General features: G+C 41.0%; 1 protein-coding gene across 4 annotated transcripts in view; it reads left to right on the forward strand.

Annotated features, from left to right (window-relative positions):
* Positions 1-19,906, forward strand: part of mcu (mitochondrial calcium uniporter) — a 70,654-nt gene that overhangs the window by 38,642 nt on the left and 12,106 nt on the right. For 2 of the 4 annotated variants that reach the window (XM_058058171.2, XM_058058170.2), the window contains exon 3: positions 4,307-4,328. The exons of the other annotated variants lie outside the window; for them this stretch is intronic. In XM_058058171.2, the coding sequence (XP_057914154.2) occupies positions 4,307-4,328 (22 nt within the window). The remainder of the gene's footprint in view (positions 1-4,306; positions 4,329-19,906) is intronic. 4 annotated transcript variants of the gene reach the window in all.

A 19,906-nucleotide genomic window follows, 5' to 3' on the forward strand; every position in this document is an offset into this window, starting at 1 on the left:
GTTGTCACGTAATTGCTCAATGCAACACACCCAAGAATCCCTCTCCCATCACGTAACCTCCAGAGGGAGAGATGTTTGTTCAGGGAGAAGATACAGGAGGCTCAGATGGGAGTGTTTTCCTTGCCAGGGCTTGTTGTGGAAGGTGGACCCAATCAGCCAAGCTGTAATGTCATACATCAACCTGATTCAAGGTCAGTTCACCTTGCAATCATCAGCTCAAGTACACCAGCTGCACTGCATTGTTTTTTCTTTTGTCTTTTTCCATTCCATCATCCTTCTCCATCACTACATTAGTGCTGCGTAGACACTTGTCCTCCCCTTGGCAAAGGCATAGCCTCCCCATTCGTCCATCCATTCTGGCCTTGTTCTTTGGCATCCATCAGTTTAGCTGCAGCTTCCTTAGAGACGTACACGCACACACATTCATGCACACATACTGCAACAGCATTCATGTACCGAGTAAGCGCTCAGCTTGATTGACTGTCAGACTATTTCCTGCTGACACAGGGACGTAGTACGTACGCTGGCAGTGATAAACCAATCGGAGAACAACACGTAATCCGTACAGTACGTACGCTGGCAGAACATTGCGTAATACAGTACGTTTGATTAACCTCCACCGGCAGGTATGCTGCAAAGTAACACTAGCCCATCCATCTTTGCGCTACTGTGAAAAACCAAATGAAGCAAATTGATTCAGAGCTTGCCATCATTCCAGGAGGATTAACAAAAGAACTGGACATTGGTGTAAACAGGGCGTTGAATGTGAAATTGCAAGCATGGTGGGAGCGATGGATGAGAGATGGTGAACACACCAAGACTAGGAGGCAGCCAACATATCTGAATGCATGATGGATGCTTGGGCTAAATTATCTGCTTTACCTGCCATCCGAGCTTTGGCGAAAGCCAGCATCATTGCTGAACAACCAAGTGCTTGAGCAAGAAGACATACTTTGCAGGTTCCTTGAAGTTGACTCATGTTTTCCTCAGCTGGACTAAAGGCCTTTGGTTTCTTCTTGAAATTATGAAGGATTTCTATTATTGTTTCAGAACTGTGCATACGGTCAGATTGCATCATTGTGTGAGGTATAATTATAGTAAATAATTATTTTTTTTTCGGTTAATGGTTTATGAAGACTGGCATAAATGGAATTTGTTGCTATGAGGTTGACATTGCATTGTAGTAGTGACTCCCTCTTTCCACATTCCAGTTTTCTAAAGTGCATCTCTCCCTTTCCTTGTATGGCAACAACCTTGTGCAATAACATATTTATTGTGATTGGCCGTAAACTGTGTATATAGAGCTGGAACTTGAACTTTTTCGCTCATGACCCCATTGAGGGGGGGCAGAATTGCATTTCTCACACAGTCTACAGCCAGTTTGTTTTGATACGCTGATGTTATTTTTATGTAGCTCCTGAATTAAAGCCCTGCCTATCTTTGTACACTGCGCTGGAAGTGGACACGACAACTATTGATTATGTATACAAACAGTCAAGCTGAACCAACACCAATGGTAAATTAAAAAAAAACACTACAGTAAATTATATATATGTTATATAAGACCAATAATTTGGTAGAATACGATAACTTGGATACCATGCACAGACCATGACATATGAAACATGATTTCGGACAGTAGCCTTGCTGGCGTTTACTGTAAGCCTGTCTGATAATGTAACGTACCTTTCTGTGCTGGCGTGTACTTGTTTACTTAAACACATGTATGCTGTTTCAGAGATTTGGGCACTTTAAACCTGGATAGTAAATTCATCCAAGGATGCTAATGAAAAAGTGCCCTTTTATATGCTCACTTTCAGAACTGGTTTCCATCCAAAATAAGGCTAGATTTACTCTGTAATCCTGAAATCGGTACTGACATTAGAGGACAGCAGCGAACTTGGGTATACCTGTGTGGCCTGCGTGCTAACCACTTGTCCGCCGTGCAGCCGTAATTATATATTTCCAACATATGATATCAACACCTGTATTTATACATCTTGTTTTGCGTGAGAAGCAAAAGAGGTAATGATGCAAGTGCACAGTAGAAGACATATCATTTATAGTGCAGTTTTAAGCAGTAAAAACGTCCACAAGGTGGCAGAAGTGTATTGGATAAGATCTCAGCATGCATCTTTTCCATTTAAAGCTCTCCACGGCAAGTAAGAAGCATGGATGAGTGAAGGATGCGGAAGGTTATACATTAGAGGGAAATTTGCACACACGTTTCAGTTTCAAGTGTGTTGTTGATTGTGGCATAGTTGTTTAGACAATTTGGCAAATTTTTTATGGCAAAATCCGTGTCAAATGTATCTTTCATGTCCATTTTTTTCCTCCCATTTTTTGTTGGAACCAGATATTTTGCTGGTTACTACTAAAGAACGGAAAAAGGTAGCAATAAACTGTTTTTTCTGATGAAAGACGAGAGCCTAATTTTTCTTTTGCTATGTTCCATGTTCATATAACCCAAGAGCATAATGTGCCTGGAAAGATTAGTTCAAATCTTCAAAAATGGCCGGTACTGGAGGTCGGATGTCTTTTGAAAAATGTCGGAGATTGAATGAGTTAACATGATTCAATATTTCGTTTACTTTCCCTGCAAGACAGGGGAATGTGTGAAAGTGTCACTGTCATTAACCAAAAAGAAGGTGCTGTGCAAATGCTGCCTGTTTGCCGTTTGTATTGCCTGGTGGTGTTATTATACCAAAGAAGGTGTCGGGGTGTGTTTAGGCATTGCTCAAGCGTGAGCTTTAGAATGTTATCCTGACGAAAATGCCAAAAGATTGATGGGCCTTTTTTTTTGCTGGCACTAAAGGTTCCTTTTCATTGATGTGCACAGTACTTTCCTGGGGGAGGAGTGAGCTAAATCTGTTCTTTCTGACAGTTGTATTTTCTTTTTGGCTGGGGAGGTAAACAGAATAAATGAGATGAAATTGATTTTTCATATTTTTTGCAAAAAAGTTGTGTACTCTTTTCTAGGGATGTCCAAACTTTTTCTGCTTGCTATTATTTGTTATGATTGGTATCGACATTGCAGCTTCTTCTTGTTACATTGTGTCTTTATGCTCTGTTTTTTCACATTTTTTTTGTTCAGTTTTATTTCTACAATGTGCCACAGATAAGAAAACAAGCAGCAGGCCGTAAATGACTGTATTTTGGACACCCTGGCCTGCTCTACTACTGTTTCTATTGTTGTAATCATAAGAATTATATCAGGTGATTTTTGATGGTGCTTTTTAAGCTGCCAAAAAGTCTTTCATCGCTAAACTGTTCTATGACCGTGTTGTTATGCTGCTTTTGTATCATTGAGCTTCAAATAAAAATTGATTATTCCATCATGTCACACGGATCAGTAACACTTTCGGTTTAGAAAAGCTTACAATGGCCTGTAAAGCTGAGATAGCATTACGTTGTCTAATGATGTTATTGATCCATTGTGTTGCGTGTGTGTTTCTTTTCATGCCTATCCATTGAGATCGGTTTACATTTTCCAGCTGTGGTTTTGCAAAGCGAAAGGACATTAGGTGTAGAGGGGTAAATACTGTACAAGACTTGAATTTGCTTCAAAACATGTTTACTTCCACCACTAAGCAGTCTTGCACATTTTCCTTCATAAGTAGAACTCTACATCATTTTAGAACACTAATCTGCTGGAATGTAAATCATCTAGAAGACAATTGTGCACACTTTTTTTCTCTATACTGCTTATCCTCACTAAGGTCGCGGGTAATTTGGTGTCACCAATAAACCTAGCATGTATTTTGAATGTGGGAGGAAACCAAAGTACCCGGAGAAATCCCACGCATGCACAGGGAGAACACACAAACTCCACACAATCCCAATTCCCAATCTCCTGACTGTATGGCCTACATGTACATAAATATACCAAATAAGTCAAAATGTTTTACAAGATTGGGTCTACGAGGACGAGACAAGATTTAACATTGCAAAGATTGCAACATTTACTAATATTTACTTTTATTCCTCCTCACGAGGCGCCACTCTTCTGAACTCTGTGTATGACAAAAGGGCTCACTCTGTTCGTGCCATTGTTCTATGGAACAAATGTACCAAGGTGCTGAAAGCAATGCAAAGAGTGAATCCTCTTCCTGTGGAGGTGGGAAAATGAGGATGACAGAAAACAAAAATAATGGAGTTCATTTATTGTGTGAATAATTCATTCATTTATGATCGTCCCTTGCTTAGTGGCCATTTTTTTGTGTCACTTTTTAATCTCACAAGATTTTAAAAGTATCTCCCAGGCTGAAATGAAACTATTTATGCTTTTCTATTCTTCCCTCCCTAGATTTTGCAAATTGGCCATGTTGGTAAGTTCAATGTATTTAAGAAGCCAAATCTCAGTATTTCTATTGTACATCTCTATTGTACGTCCTCATCAGTAGAATGTAGTATGACCTATTTTCATGGTTGGTTTCATGTTAATCCATCTGTTATACAAATGTCTGTGTATATTAATCATTTGTATTAATAAAAAATACTTTGATTTCAAGTAGTAACACCATTTATTTCATGTAATACTAATTTTCTTGACAATCAAATTGACAGCGCAAATTATGTATAACTACACTAATTCGTAACTCTAACTTGCATTACTGCTTTCCCTTGATAACAAGATGATTTTGTGTACAATGTCTTTGGAAATAAGACACGCTGTACGCTTCCAGGCTCCCTCTTCGGTTATGAAAGATAATGCTGTGAATGCTCAGATTCAGGCATCAACATGAATTCTTTTGTTATTTTTTCTTTTTAGTTATCATTCTTCAGCTCATTTTTAATCTATCTTATTTTTAGCGATGCCTTCACTCAACATAATTCAACTCAACACAGAACAAACTGTCCTGCTTGCTCCCACAGATGAGATATTTCTCAACTGCTTTTCAGAGTGGGGTTCAGTACCTCCAAGGGGGTAGGTGTGTCTGAAAAGGTTTGACAACCTCTCTAATGAACTCTTACCTTCATCATTATGCAGCTCACATCCTCCAGTGGGTATATTTACCCATGTATGTGTTAAAATAATACATTCATGTGTATTATTTGGCAACAGAGTCTGCCAGCATTCCTGTTATGCATCTTTAAATGCAGAGTTTGTGCTCATTTTAGTGTGGCTATGTTTTTACAAGCAGCACTGCACACAACGTTAATACCACACCTAGTGATAACACAACATGATTCCCTAGAGATTCTCCTTACAAGCCGATGTTAGGCCAAACATCTGCTTTGCATTTAGGTGGCAATATAATATATACAGTGAAGAAAATAAGTATTTGAACACCCTGCTATTTTGCTATTTCTCCCACTTAGAAATCATGGAGGGGTCTGAAATTTTCATCGTAGGTGCATGTCCACTGTGAGAGAGATAAACTAAAAAGAAAAATCCAGAAATCACAATGCATGATTTTTTAACAATTTATTTGTGTGATACAGCTGCAAATAAGTATTTGAACACCTGTGTATCATCTAGAATTCTGACCCTGAAAGACCTGTTAGTCTGCCCATTAGAAGTCCACCTGCACTCCATGTATCATCCTGAATCAGATGCACCTGTTTGAGGTCGTTAGCTGCATAAAGACACCTGTCCACCCCATACAATCAGTAAGACTTTAACTTGTAACATGGCGAAGACCAAAGAGCTGTCCAAAGACACCAGAGACAAAATTGTACACCTCCACAAGGCTGGAAAGGGCTACGGAGCAATTACCAAGCAGCTTGGTGAAAAAAGGTCCACTGTTGGAGCTATCATTAGAAAATGGAAGAAGCTAAACATGACGGTCAATCTCAATCGGAGTGGAGCCCCATGCAAGATATCACCTCGTGGGGTCTCAATGATTCTAAGAAAGGTGAGGAATCAGCCCAGAACTACACGACAGGACTTGGTCAATGACCTGAAAAGAGCTGGGACCACCGTTTCCAAGGTTACTGTAGGTAATACACTAAGACGTCATGATGTGAAATCATGCATGGCACGAAAGGTTCCCCTGCTTAAACCAGCACATGTCAAGGCCCGTCTTAAGTTTGCATATGACCATTTGGATGATACAGAGGAGTCATGGGAGAAAGTTTTATGGTCAGATGAGACCAAAATAGAACTTTTTGGTCATAATTCCAATAAGCGTGTTTGGAGGAAGAAGAATGAAGAGTACAATCCGAAGAACACCATCCCTACTGTGAAGCATGGGGGTGGTAGCATCATGCTTTGGGGGTGTTTTTCTGCACATGGGACAGGACGAGTGCACTGCATTAAAGAGAGGATGACTGGGGCCGTGTATTGTGAGATTTTGGGGAACAACCTCCTTCCCTCTGTCAGAGCATTGAAGATGGGTCGTGGCTGGGTCTTCCAACACGACAACGACCCGAAGCACACAGCCAGGAAAACCAAGGAGTGGCTCCGTAAGAAGCATATCAAGGTTCTAGCATGGCCCAGCCAGTCTCCAGACCTGAACCCAATCGAAAATCTTTGGAGGGAGCTCAAACTCCGTGTTTCTCAGCGACAGCCCAGAAACCTGACTGATCTAGAGAAGATCTGTGTGGAGGAGTGGGCCAAGATCCCTCCTGCAGTGTGTGCAAACCTGGTGAAAAACTACAGGAAACGTTTGACCTCTGTAATAGCAAACAAAGGCTACTGTACCAAATATTAACATTCATTTTCTCAGGTGTTCAAATACTTATTAGCAGCTGTATCACACAAATAAATTGTTAAAAAATCATGCATTGTGATTTCTGGATTTTTCTTTTTAGTTTATCTCTCTCACAGTGGACATGCACCTACGATGAAAATTTCAGACCCCTCCATGATTTCTAAGTGGGAGAAATAGCAAAATAGCAGGGTGTTCAAATACTTATTTTCTTCACTGTATATTTTTGCAATTCTGGTGAGACCCCGCTCTGTCAAGCAACAGACAACATAGCAGGAGAGATGCTGTAGCTGAAACTTTGCCCAAATCATCTGTGGGCAAGAAGTACGGAATGTTGCGTCCCAGCTGAGCTCATTGGTCAACATACAAGCTTGATGGATGCCAAGAGGAACAACAGTAAAGTAGGCTTGCTTGGTCATAGTAGCCACGAGTTAAGAAGAGTCCCATCCTGTGAGGAAAGGTGACAACTTGTTCTGCATACCAATGGTGAAAATGTAGATACAGGGAATGGATGTAGTCAGGCAGTGAAGGCAATGACTTTGTTCCGAGGATTATGGGGGCTTACTTGCTCAATTTGAGGTCACTGTGTCATTTAGGGAGCATGAAAGGGCAACAATGAGAGGAAGCACTTGAACTGAGATTAGACAAAAAAGAGGGTGAATTTAATAATCGAGCCAAGGAGTCGGATCCAGCACTATTCTCAGTTGACTTTATTAGCCATTTTCTAGCATTATCAATCCTTTCTGCCTCCCGTTGTGTGGTCTGTGTGCCGTGTTTGTCATCACTCCCCGAGCTGGCAGAGCGGGAACCAACACGTCACATTCATAGACACACACAGAAAGCTATGAGATACTGCCTAGGACCCTGAGAGGGCTGAAAATCTGCTTATTCGACTGCTACATCCATTTTCCAAACCCTGCAGGTGGGCAGAATTATAGATTTACAGATGCTGGTCCACTTTTCAACAGGGGGCTTCCTGTACTTGCTGGAAAATTTGAGAAAATAGGGTATTCTGTTGGAAATGTATTGAAAAATGTCCCACAAGGCAAGGGAGCTGTACAAAAATTTCCCCGTTTGTGATTTTAATCACAACTGGATGTCATTATCTAACAAAAGCAACTAATAACTAAATGTTAATCATCCATCCATTTTATACACTGCGTATGCTCACCAGGGTAGTGGGGGCATGCTGGAGCCTATCCCAGCTATCTTTGGGCGAGAGGCGGGGTACACCCTGGACTGGTCGCCAGCCAATCACAGGGCACATATAGACAAACAAACAACCACTCGTATTCATACCTATGGACAATTTGGAGTCGCCAATTAACCTAGCATGTTTTTGGAATGTGGGAGGAAACTGGAGTACCCGGAGAAAACCCACAGGGAGAACATGCAAACTCCACACAGAGATGCCCAACGGAGATTTGAACTCAGGTCTTCCCGATCTCCTGACTGTGTGGCCAACATGCTCACCACTCAATCACCGTGCGGCCCTAAATGTTAATCAAACAGCGAATTTTGAAAATGGCTATTTTTATGTTGTTGTTTTTTGGACATGTGGAATTTGAAGCATTCAATGTCTGTATCCATGTCCGAAATACATGAAACCATAAATTTGCTTTTCTACCTGTTCCTTTTGGAAATTGGAATTGTGAGATGGGCACAGATGTGAAAGAAAGTGAGGTGGAAATCTCTTTCCAGAAATACAGTTCCATACAAATACTGCAATACTGTCAATGTATGATTAATTACGAATGGAAGGCAGACATGCTTGGCCAATCATAGTGCTAGCTAGCCAACATGCTAGCCAGATGGCAACATATTTCAGCTAATTTGGTTTTAAATAGGGCAATAAAGTGATGGTTTACTTAAGATATGTGACTACACTCTAATCTAACAAAACTGTCTTTCAGTTGTGCTGTGTTTGTGACATTTTTGTCATGCTTTTAGAAAGCTAATGAGCTAAGTTAGCATCTTTCTCTTTGTCTGACAGTTGCTCACATGTGCATTTTTATTTCCAACTATTATTTTTTTTTTACATCTGCAAGATCTTAATTTAAGCCCTAGCCATGTATTAGTTTTATGGCAAGGAAAATGAGGGGAACATTTAATCGAAACTGCTGCATGAAGTAGCTAATAATATTAAAAACAGTGTTGTTCAGTTTGAATGAATGATTCCAGGGCTCTACATTAAAAACCAAAATGACTTGCCCATAGGGAATCCTTAAGGTGAGAACTACTTGCCCGAACTTGCCCCATGTAGAATGAAAAGACTGCCATAATGATATCATGTAATTTTTTGTGGCATCACATGAGAATCTCAAATAAATAAAATAATAAAATAAATAATACTGTAGCGTTGCGTGTGTGTTGTATTCCGGGCTGTAGTTTCATGCATGGACGCTGGGGGGCAGTCATGTTCAGCTCGCGGTCTTGGAGCGGGCGTTTTGGGACCAAAGAAGAGGAACGAGAGGGAAAAAAGGAGAAGTTCGGTTGCCGTGCGCCCAGCTAGTTAGTTAAGTCTGCAACAGGCCAGTAAGTTGTTTTTCATGCTGCCTTGGAAATAAAAACCATGCAACGATAGAGGTTCATCACTTTTTGCTGTTTCCTTCAGAATTAGACGATGTTGGCAGCGACGCCATGATGGATGTTTTCGTAGTCAAACGATCGCTGATTGGTTGATCGCGAACAACGGGTGTGGGTAAAACGCGGACTGTGGATTACGGACCCGGTCTAAATAAACGATTCTGATTGGTCCATTGCAAGGATTGCTTTGCAAATTACCACCGGTATTACGCAATCCGTGTTTTACCAACACCCAACAAGAACCGCTTTAAAAAAAACTCTTGGCAGTATGGCATGCCAAAGTGCACTTGCCCGACGGGAATATCACTGATTAGATTTACTTGCCCGAATTTTGTTTTAACTTGCCCCGGGCCATCGGTACATCGTTATTGTCGAGCCCTGGATTCTTATCAGTTGCACTCATTGGTGTCCTTTCCTTTGTTTCAAAACACAGAAAATGTCTTCTTTGGGTCCATTCTCTAAATTATCACAAGGAATGCCAGTTGGTACTACTTCTGCTTCTATGTGATTACTTCAAGGCAATGCTACAGGCGTTTTCAGGGGAATTTGAAAACCACATAGAGATTTGGTGATTTCATTATGATAGCACTGTAATTTCACATAGAAAAATAGAAAACATGATAGAAAACAAACATAGATAATCACCAGGTTCTTTATTTGTCATCTTGCATGTTACACAAGGCTTTGAATCACTGACCAGCTCTTGGCAGGTAAAGCTTCACCAGAGCCAAGCACCCTCCTTCCACATTATGTCCTCTCATTGAAACCTCTTGCTTTCAGGTGGAAGGAGCAGCTGGTCACTGGGGTGGGAAATGTGTAGTGGGAGCCATGTGGTGGTACCGGAGCTCTCCAGAAATATAGATTGCATTTTTTGGAAAATTACTTGCACTGGGGTTGCGAAAGCTTATCTGATTCCTCCACATAGTTGTCTAAGATGTCCAAATTTAAACCTGGCATTCATTAAGAGGCTGTCCCCTCGGAAGCCAGTTTTAGCCATTATCCTTTCACCTCTCATCCAAATGGCATTCTGGGTCCCCTGAAATTGTGTTTTTTGAAAATGGCTTCCAGAGTCGGAAAATCTCAAACGTCTTCTGTTTTGTTTCCGTATAGATGAGTGATCCACATGTTTTTTTTTTTTAACAATGACATCAGCGACCCATCGCCGTCACAAGTGAGCTTTGACGACAAGCCAGCATAATCTGAATATTTTGAATGTCATGACTCATATCAGTCAACATCTCCCCGGTATTTTCTTGTCTACGCACACGTAATTCCACTTGTCATAAGTCGAGACAAGTCATAGAAAGCATGCATGCTTTCTTCTTCTATAGTTTTGTGTGTCACATGGTTCAGTCTACTTGACTGTTCATAGCACAGGACATGGACAGAGCCTTCATTTATGGTAGAAGTGCAATGCATCGCTTCAAATCAGTTTGGTTCTTGTGCGATGTGAAAGGCCTTTATTGCTGAGACTTTGTCAATTTATCATCATTATTGCGTCATGAATTTTATCACATCAGGAGTCTCACTTTGCGTGTTTTTAAAGTATCGTATTGTTGGCAAATGATGGTGATACACATTCTGTCCATACTTTATATCCCGGGAATATGTGCTAAATTAAACATATGCAGCCACCTCCACTTACCTCCACCATGTCTGGCCCAGTATTTGTCAGGTAATTAGCTAGCTGCATGCCATGCCCTGTCCATGTGGACTGGAGCAAAATAAAACTCAGTGAGAGCTGCTGACACAGTCAAGAAGGCACAGAGCAGCAATTCCATGGAGTCCGATTTCCAGGCGTCTCCTCCTCTCAGTTTAGCACAAAGTGATGTAATCAGACATCTACTGAGGCTGATTGATAGCAAAACTCTTCTGTTGTATGATCTTGTGTGGAGCATGAGTGAATAGGTCACACACTGTCAGAGGAAAGAGGCTTCCATGTGGAGGAATACTGTCAATGTTTCCTCAAAAGTAACATTCCCAGGCTCCGCTCCATAAATAACAGCTGCTGCCGTGGGAGGAATTCATTGCCTTAACTGGAATGATGCAGTTCGCCCTGAAAGTTACCCTTACACGCATGTTAATCGCAGACACACAAACACACACTTGCGTCCAGGGAATATTAATTAGGGATGAGCCAGATACTCAGGGATATTCGTGTGTAAAGAAAATGCTCATTATGTATTCACTCGCTCTGTGATTGGCCAGTTCTCTCCCGAGACCCAGCTCAGCTGTGCCTCATTCAGGTACACGGTGCATTTGGGAAGTTAAAAACGACATTTGTCACGATGCCTCCACAGAGGGCCCCACTTGGCTGATGATCATCCCAAGACCCGCGGCTGATTAAGTAATCTCTGAACTGGACTGTTATGTTAGGGATAGAATTAGGTTCTTAATTGTTCTATTATTTATTATTCATTGCAATAGCTTTATGCACCATTTCAAGACTTAGAAGGATATAGAACAAAAATGGTGGACTGAAATTTGTTGACATCCCATGTATTCTAAGGTTATTTATTAATTAATCATATTTTTAAAAATATATAAACTGTGTGCCCTCTCCGTTCTTTTGGAGTGATCACATTGTTGGCGAATAACAGAGTTGGAACATACTGTTGTTAAATTGGTGTATAATTGTCTCCTAAATCTTTAAGAATATGTTGAAGATATTGACATTGATACCGTGTATCTGAATTGTGAACCGGATAATTTGAATGCATCTATTTAAAATTCTACAGATTGTGTTTTAAAAATAACTTCAGGTCAGGCTTTGAAAGTGAGGTGAGAGATGAAGCAGCAGAAGCAATGGGAAAAGTAGGACATCTAACACCCCTCAGCATCACAGATAAGAGAAACTGGTGATAACTTAACACTAATGTGGGTTTTAATAACATTCATCACAGACCTCCCCAAAGAATCCAAATGTGATTTATTTCTTTGCTACAGGACACTTCCACTGTGTTCTGTTCTCGGACATAGAGGTAATGCATTTTCATTCAACAGACTGACCCAAAGCCCATAATTTATACAAAGTCTTTTTATTGATTGCCGAAAGCAGTACCAGGAACATGCTCACAGAAGCAGCACAACCGTCCCTCGTTACAATGCAGTTGGAACATCACTTCCTCACTTCATCGCAGTTTTTCAAAAAATTAAAAATAAATGAGCACTGTTTGGTGGTTGACTATGGCCATGGCATTATTGAATGGAGAAAAGTTGTCCTCCCATTCCGTGTGAAATGGGTACGTTTTTAGCTTCTTACTGTTTTGAATGATCCCGTAGCCTGCAAGGATCCCATAACCTGCGTATTAGCAATTTGGTGTAAACAAAGAATAGGAGTGTAAAGGTGACTGTAGGGTGTTATTTCATGTCAACATGGCTTTAATCATGTTAAAAATCATATTTAGAAAGTCATAAACAGGTTTTCTTTGCTTTAGCTGTAAAAATAGTCAGTTTATTAATATTGAATCCCTCTTTGTGGAAATGTACTTATCATGGTGGGATCTGGAATCAATTAACTGCAATAAATGAGGGACCATGTACATCCAACTGGATCACAGGCCACATGAAACCACAGCAGCCCAGGACAGCCACACCCAACATCTTCACCTCCAAAATTGTCTTCGACCAGCCACCTGGATAGGTTCTAGAACAATCGGTTTGCATAACCAAATTGTGCACAAACTGTCAGTAACCATCTCAGGGGAGCTCATCTCCATGTCGTCATGCCTCATCGGGGTTGTGAATTGACTGCAGTTTGTCATTTTAACCAGTTCGAGTGGGCAAATGCTCACATTCGATACCATCTGGCATTTTGGAGAGGTGTTCACAAATGAATCCCGGTTTTCACTGTAGAGTTTGATGATGTCAATGTAGTGGATGGTTAGCGTTGGGTATCGTTTACGTACAGCATTATCTAATACTGGTGCCAAATTGGTACTTTTGATCTATTGCTCATTGTTGTGCCATTCATCCATGACATCACCTCATGGTTGAAGCATGATAATGCACGGCCCTATGTTGGAAATCTTTGTACACAAACTCTGGAAGCTGAAAACATCGCAGTTGTTGCATGGCCAGCATTGTCACCAGAAATGTCACCCATTGATTCATGGTTGATGTTCTCGATCGGCGTAAACGGCAATGTGGTCGTGTTCCTTCCAATATCCAGCAACTTTGCACAGCCATTGAAGGGGGTGGACCAACATTCCACTGGCCGCAATCAGCAACCTGATCAGCACTGTTGCACTGCGTGGTCACACTGTGATCACATGCCTTTTTAGTCTTTACTAGTTTCATGTTGCACCACTGCAGCGAAGAAAATTCCTAGTTTGTGAAACATTTTCACTGACAATGGCAATAAACTATTCTGATAATCACAGCGTTACTGGTGCCAAATTAGTACTTTGGATCTATTGCTCATTGTTGTACCAGGGCGCTGGCGGAAAAGGGGAAAGAGGTCATGTTTGTCAGACCCAAGAAGTTAATTCGCATGTCGGGAGCCCAGGTGCTAGGCTATGTGGACATCCGGACTCTGGCGGAGGGCATGTGTCGCTACGACCTGAATGAGGAAGACTTGTGAGGCTAAGGGTGAGTTTCAAAGTCATCCATGACCATCACCTCATGGTCATGGATGACTTTGAAACTCACCCTTAGCCTCACAATTGCTGCACTGCTACATTTCACAATATGGTTGGATATTCTTAGATATCAGTTAACTCAATCTAAGTTGACTCATCACAACATTCGCCCTGGTAATGTTGTTGGAGATTGCTGAGTACCCAAACTTAGAAGAGCATTAATACTATCAGTTAGGACGCTCATAGAGTTATATGTATACACATGTCTTTCTCAGTTGGTTGACAAATAATATTGAATATCGATAAATACAATTGTGTGGCAAGTCAAATTAAATGCTCTTTCCAATTTAGTATTTTTATTATCTTTTTGCAGGAAATATATTCTTACATTTAAGTAATGCAAAATTAAGGACATCAAGGACAACTATTATTGGACAGAAAGTGTTAATGGTGGGAAGATGGTGAAGCGTGCATAATAAAGCTCAAACAGTGCTTATTCAGCAGCATTGATTGGGATACAAGGTGCCTGTGGTGTAGAGACTGCAGGCATGCCGGATCATCCAAAGATCAGCGCCTGGCTGACAGAATACTAAGTATGTGCGGCATGCATGTGCTTGTCCGTATGTCTTTGAAAGTCAGCCAGGTTTGAGGAAACCTGGTTAAAGAATATAATGAAGAAGCATGGAGCTGCTTCATTCTTGCTCTGTAGCATTTCTGAAGGCTGAGTGCGTGTGTTGCATGACTTGCAATGCAATGACCACGGACACGAGCAGCAAGTGCCATCTGTCGAATGAGCGATCATAAAGGGTCATGTCGTGCCTGTGTGGACTGACCACCCACTCCCATATTTCTATATGCATCACATACGTAGTGTATACTGAAAGAACATTATGTGTGCCATTTATTTCTGCTCTGCTCTGATCTCAAAAGAAACCAGACGACAACAGAAATGGCATTCCTGGAAAATTAGCCACACATGCTTCAATGGAGCACCGACTATTTTCAGGGCTAACCCTTGAAAGCCTGCTGTTTAATAATGCAGCAGATTCCCAGGTGAGGCGAGCATATGCATGGGTGCCACCAGGAATTCTGGGCCCCAAGACAAAACAAATCACATTTTAAATTACCTATTTTGGGGGGCCCTTGGAATTGGCCTTACCCCCCCCCCCCCCCCCCAATTTGGTGTGCCTAGGCACATGTACTGTACATACTGTTACCTAAATATTATAGAAACGGTTTAATCTACAGATGGGAATTATCCTGGGGATTATGCAAGGGATGATCTAACATCAATTAATCAACGCATATCCAGTGTGAAAGGCAATTTATAAAAACGGTAACAAAGATTAAATGTTAGAGTTAGCCTGTCAGCTCAGGAAACCAGATTTGTATTGTCATATGTCTGATATACTGCGCTTTGTAACTCTTTGCTCAGAATGTGAATCTGTGTTATATTGTTGCATTAAAAAAGGCAGGAGATTACATTATCTGTCAATGGCTTTCAGCTTTTTCATTACTACATAAGTTTGGCTGTGATAACTGTCGCACTTTGCTTTCCTCTCTCGCAAGTGGCATGTTTCTGTTTTATCTAGAATGGAGAATCTAGGTGAGACTGCAGATTGATTTTGTGTCCAGTTGCAATGTTTAACCCCTGCAGCATAGGTCGCAAGATCCCAGGAGGTGGGGGCTCCAGATGTGGATCAAATCGCTGATCTGCTTTAATATACCCATTTAAGAAGGGTAAAACCCGTGAAATTTACCAGAGTAATTAAAAAAAACCAGGAAGGCATTTGCACTGTTAGTGCCATGACCAGTGCCTTAATTACTGAAAATTAACTCATGAAAATCAAACGTTGGTTTTGAACAGGCAGTTATTTTGAAAAACAAATGGATCAAAGTGGCCCTGACAAAACAGAAACTAATATTTTGTGACATTTCTGTAACTCTCAAGGAGACTTCGGCACCTGACAGGTATTTTTTGCTCACCTCTCATGGCTCTCAACGGCTCCAGCTGTTTCAAACTTGAAGGGAGCCTTCTCCAGATGGCAGGTTTTATGTTCCTCCCACAGTGTTCAATAGGATTCAGACTGGGGATGGTTATTTTGTTGGAAGGCACCCTGAGTGGGGGGGGGGTCTTGAGATGTCATTGTATCCTGCACAGATTCAAACCACCTCGTGCTGAATGCTGTAAAGCAACCTAAGAACATCCTGTAACTAAGCCTCCACCATGTTTCTTAGTCAGTAGTGCTTGTTCCTCTGTATGCTTAATTTTTGCATGTAAGTAAACACAGAGCAAATGTTCCAGCTTTGGTATCAGTATGCATTTTGCAAATTGAATTAATTAATTAGAAATGTTATCAGTTCATAATTTTTTTCATGGGCTGCACAGCGGTTGAGTGGTTAGCGCGCAGACCTCACAGCTAGGAGACAAGGGTTCAATTCCACCCACGGCCATCTCTGTGTGGAGTTTGCATGTTCTCCCCGTGCATGCGTGGGTTTTCTCTGGGTACTCTGGTTTCCTCCCAAATTCCAAAAACATGCTAGGTTAATTGGCGACTCCAAATTGTCCATAGGTATGAATGTAAGTGTGAATGGTTGTTTGTCTATATGTGCCCCGTGATTGGCTGGCCACCAGTCCAGGGTGTACCGCGCCTCTCGCCCAAAGACAGCTGGGATAGGCTCCAGCACTCCCGCGACCCTCGTGAGGATAAGCGGTAAAAAATGAATGAATGAATGAATTTTTTTCATGACCAATTGACCGTTATGGATTAGTCCTTCAAGGCAGGGTTGTTTTCCCACCGATTGCCGCATACAGCATGTTGGCCAAAAATTGCTCCTGCCCATGTTTTGGACAGCTCTATTCTAAGGGTAGTAACAATTTAATCTATTCCTGAATATGGTACATTTTATACTGATTAACTACAGAAATGCAAAACTTTGCTGCTTGCATTGCATTTCCTTATGTTGGTTAGCACAGTGCTATACCAGTTTGCTTCAACAAAGCATCGACTGGCAAATAAATGTGACCTCCTACTAGAAACAATCACCAGCAGTACATGCATGATTAAACCTGTCACAATCAAGTCAGTTAATCGCACAATAAATATAAACAAACTTAACAATTTTGCCGGCCTTGATGAATTGACATGTGCATGCGTCTTTGTTTTCCTCTTCTCTCTCTCTCTCTCTCGCTTTCTCTCTCTCTCCTCTTTTCTCTTTTGGAAAATTAGGTTGTGGGAAAAGTTACATCAGCATAAAGTCACAATATAAAAGACAATTTAAGAAACTTATTTAATAAGGGGTAATAAGTTCATGCTAATAATACACTTTTGAAGCTGAGATGCATCCTTTCATTTTCAGAATGTTGCCCTCCCTGGATGAGTTAAAACACCCCTGGTGAATACAATATAATATAATAAACATGCTCAGTGTTTTGTTTTTGTTTTTTTAATCTCAAATTGAACGGATCCAGTCTGTGACCTCCAGCGAACTACACCTTGACCGTGGTGCTAGCATTTTTTTGTCATGACAATATGATTGAACACCTAATGACATGGCCTCTGGGAAATTGACCTAATATCCTTTCAACTGTAAATCTGTCCTTGTCTTGGGACTTTTACCAGCAAAGCTGTCATAGTAGGACAGTTTCCATTTCCAGTGATGCCTAGTGCTTCTCTAACATGTACTGGGTGGAACATGATGCTGAATCTACTGTACAAATACTTTCATGAATGACTGGGAGACCAAACACGCTATCTGCAAAGTAGCTGCCTGAGACCATATATTAGCACATAGATGGATGCAGCCATTGTGTAGATAAATGACAGGGTGCTCCACATCCCTCGAAGGGCACCACGAAATGGGAATTATGTCAGTGACATTATTCCTCAGCACTGGTGTCTGTGTCACGTTCACACACTTCACCAAATGCTGAGGTTTTTATTCCCTGCGGGGAAACAGATGTTTTAAACTTTGTCGTTTTATATTCAGTTAAGCCAAAATAAAGAAAACCTGTCAGTCCGTACACGAGAGTACAGTGGGAGTCAGAATACAAATAAGGTGCGAGAAATCAAATCCAATTTTGTTTTATTTCTTTCACTCAAAAAGTAGCTCTGTTGACAGCGATTTTGTGTGAGGAATACCTTATGAGAGCAGCACGTAGGAATGTGGTTAGCACGTCTGCCCCACTGGCAGGAGGCTCTGATATCACTGATATCATTATGTTGTTCAATTAAGCTAATAAAGTTTATTCATTATGGTTGCTGGAATGTATTGCATATGGAAACGGATTATGATGGTTCATATTTCAATAAACACGTGTAAACACATTAATTCCTTGCCTGAAATCACAATTTTGCCAAATTATTGAGAATGAATGATGAAGTATTCTGGAAAATTTGTGTCTTCATTTGCATACTTATATTGTGACGTCAAATAAATGGATGAATTGGTTATCAGGAGGATCTCTAACTGTACTCCTTACTGTACAATATACACTACCTTGGGTGGGGGGGGTTGTTACATTCAAGGAACACCAGCAAATGGCGAAAAACCCGCCAGTAATTGATTGAGCTGCCCATAAAAATGTCCCGCTACACTTTTTTTCAACCAAAAAATATGTCAACTCCACTACCGGCTTGCATATGTTACCAATAGTGGTTTAAAATATCAGATCCAACACATGAATGTCTATATTTGTGACAATAGGCTATATATTCAATGATAATTGTTTTTAGTAGCAAAACCTTGCCAAATCACTTTTGTTCACTGATAATAAATCTAGCTCTTGCAGCTGCGGCAAGGGTTGAGGGTTACAGCCCCCAGTGGAGTTCCTAACCAAGGCAGGCAGTACTTTTTACTTGTGTTCGTCTCAATGCAAGTACATAAATACATGTTGTAAATTTTACATTTCACGTGTTTATAAATGATTACCAATTTTGAGTAACAGTCCAGAACAATGGAGACTGTGATTCAAGGCAAGATGGAACGGGCGGGGAAAAGTGTCAGACATGATTTGTGGTAGAAGAGTTTCAGCTAAAATGAAAGCAAAGGTATACAAAACTGTATGAGTACAGAGACTAGCCATGTTGTTTGGCCTAGAGACTGAGGAAAAGACAGGAAGCAGAACTGGAGGTAGCAGAGATGAGGATGCTGAGGTTCACACTGGGAGTGACCAGGATGGATAGGATCAGGAACGAGTACATCAGCGGGACATTACATGTTAGAGGCCTTGGAGATCAAGTCAGAGAGGCCAGACTGAGATGGTTTGGAGGATGTCCAGAGGAGAGATAGTGAATATATTGGTAGAAGGATGCTGCCAGGTAGGAGGCGTAGAGGAAGATCAAAGAGGAGGTTCATGAATGTAGTGAGGGAGGACATGAGGGTAGTTGGTGTCCATATATCGGTGGAATCAAGCAGAATGACATACTTGCTCACAGAGCAATAAAACAAAAACACAACACATCCACAGCAAGTTAACCCATCACATACAGTGCATCCGGAAAGTATTCACAGCGCTTCACTTTTTCTACATTTTGTCATGTTACAGCCTCATTCCAAACTGTATTAATTTAATCTCTTACCTCAAAATTCTACACAAAATACTCCATTATGACAATGTGAAAAAAGGTTTTTTTTGACATGTTTTGAATTTATTAAAAATAGAAAACCAAAAAATCACATTTACATAAGTATTCACAGCCTTTGCTTAATACTTTGTTGATCCACCTTTGGCAGCAATTACAGCCTCAAGTCTTTTTGAATATGATCCCACAAGTTTAGCACACCTATCTTTAGGCAGTTTTGCCCATTCTTCTTTGCAATAAGTCTCAAGCTCCATCAGGTTGGATGGGAGACGTCTGTGCACAGCCATTTTCAGATCTCTCCAGAGATGTTCGATCGGATTCAAGTCTGGACTCTGGCTGGGCCACTCCAGGACATTCACGGAGTGGTTCTGAAGCCAATCTTTTGAGATCTTGGCTGTGTGCTAATGTCTACTGTCTATATGGTCAAGGTACATGACCAGTCTACTGTGGTCAAGAGCGCTCTGGAGCAGGTTTTCATCCAGGATATCTCTATATATTGCTG

Source organism: Doryrhamphus excisus, linkage group LG20, assembly GCF_037039965.1.
Source record: "Doryrhamphus excisus strain RoL-2023G ecotype Guam linkage group LG20, RoL_Dexc_Guam_v1.1, whole genome shotgun sequence".
Lineage (NCBI taxonomy): Eukaryota > Metazoa > Chordata > Actinopteri > Syngnathiformes > Syngnathidae > Doryrhamphus > Doryrhamphus excisus.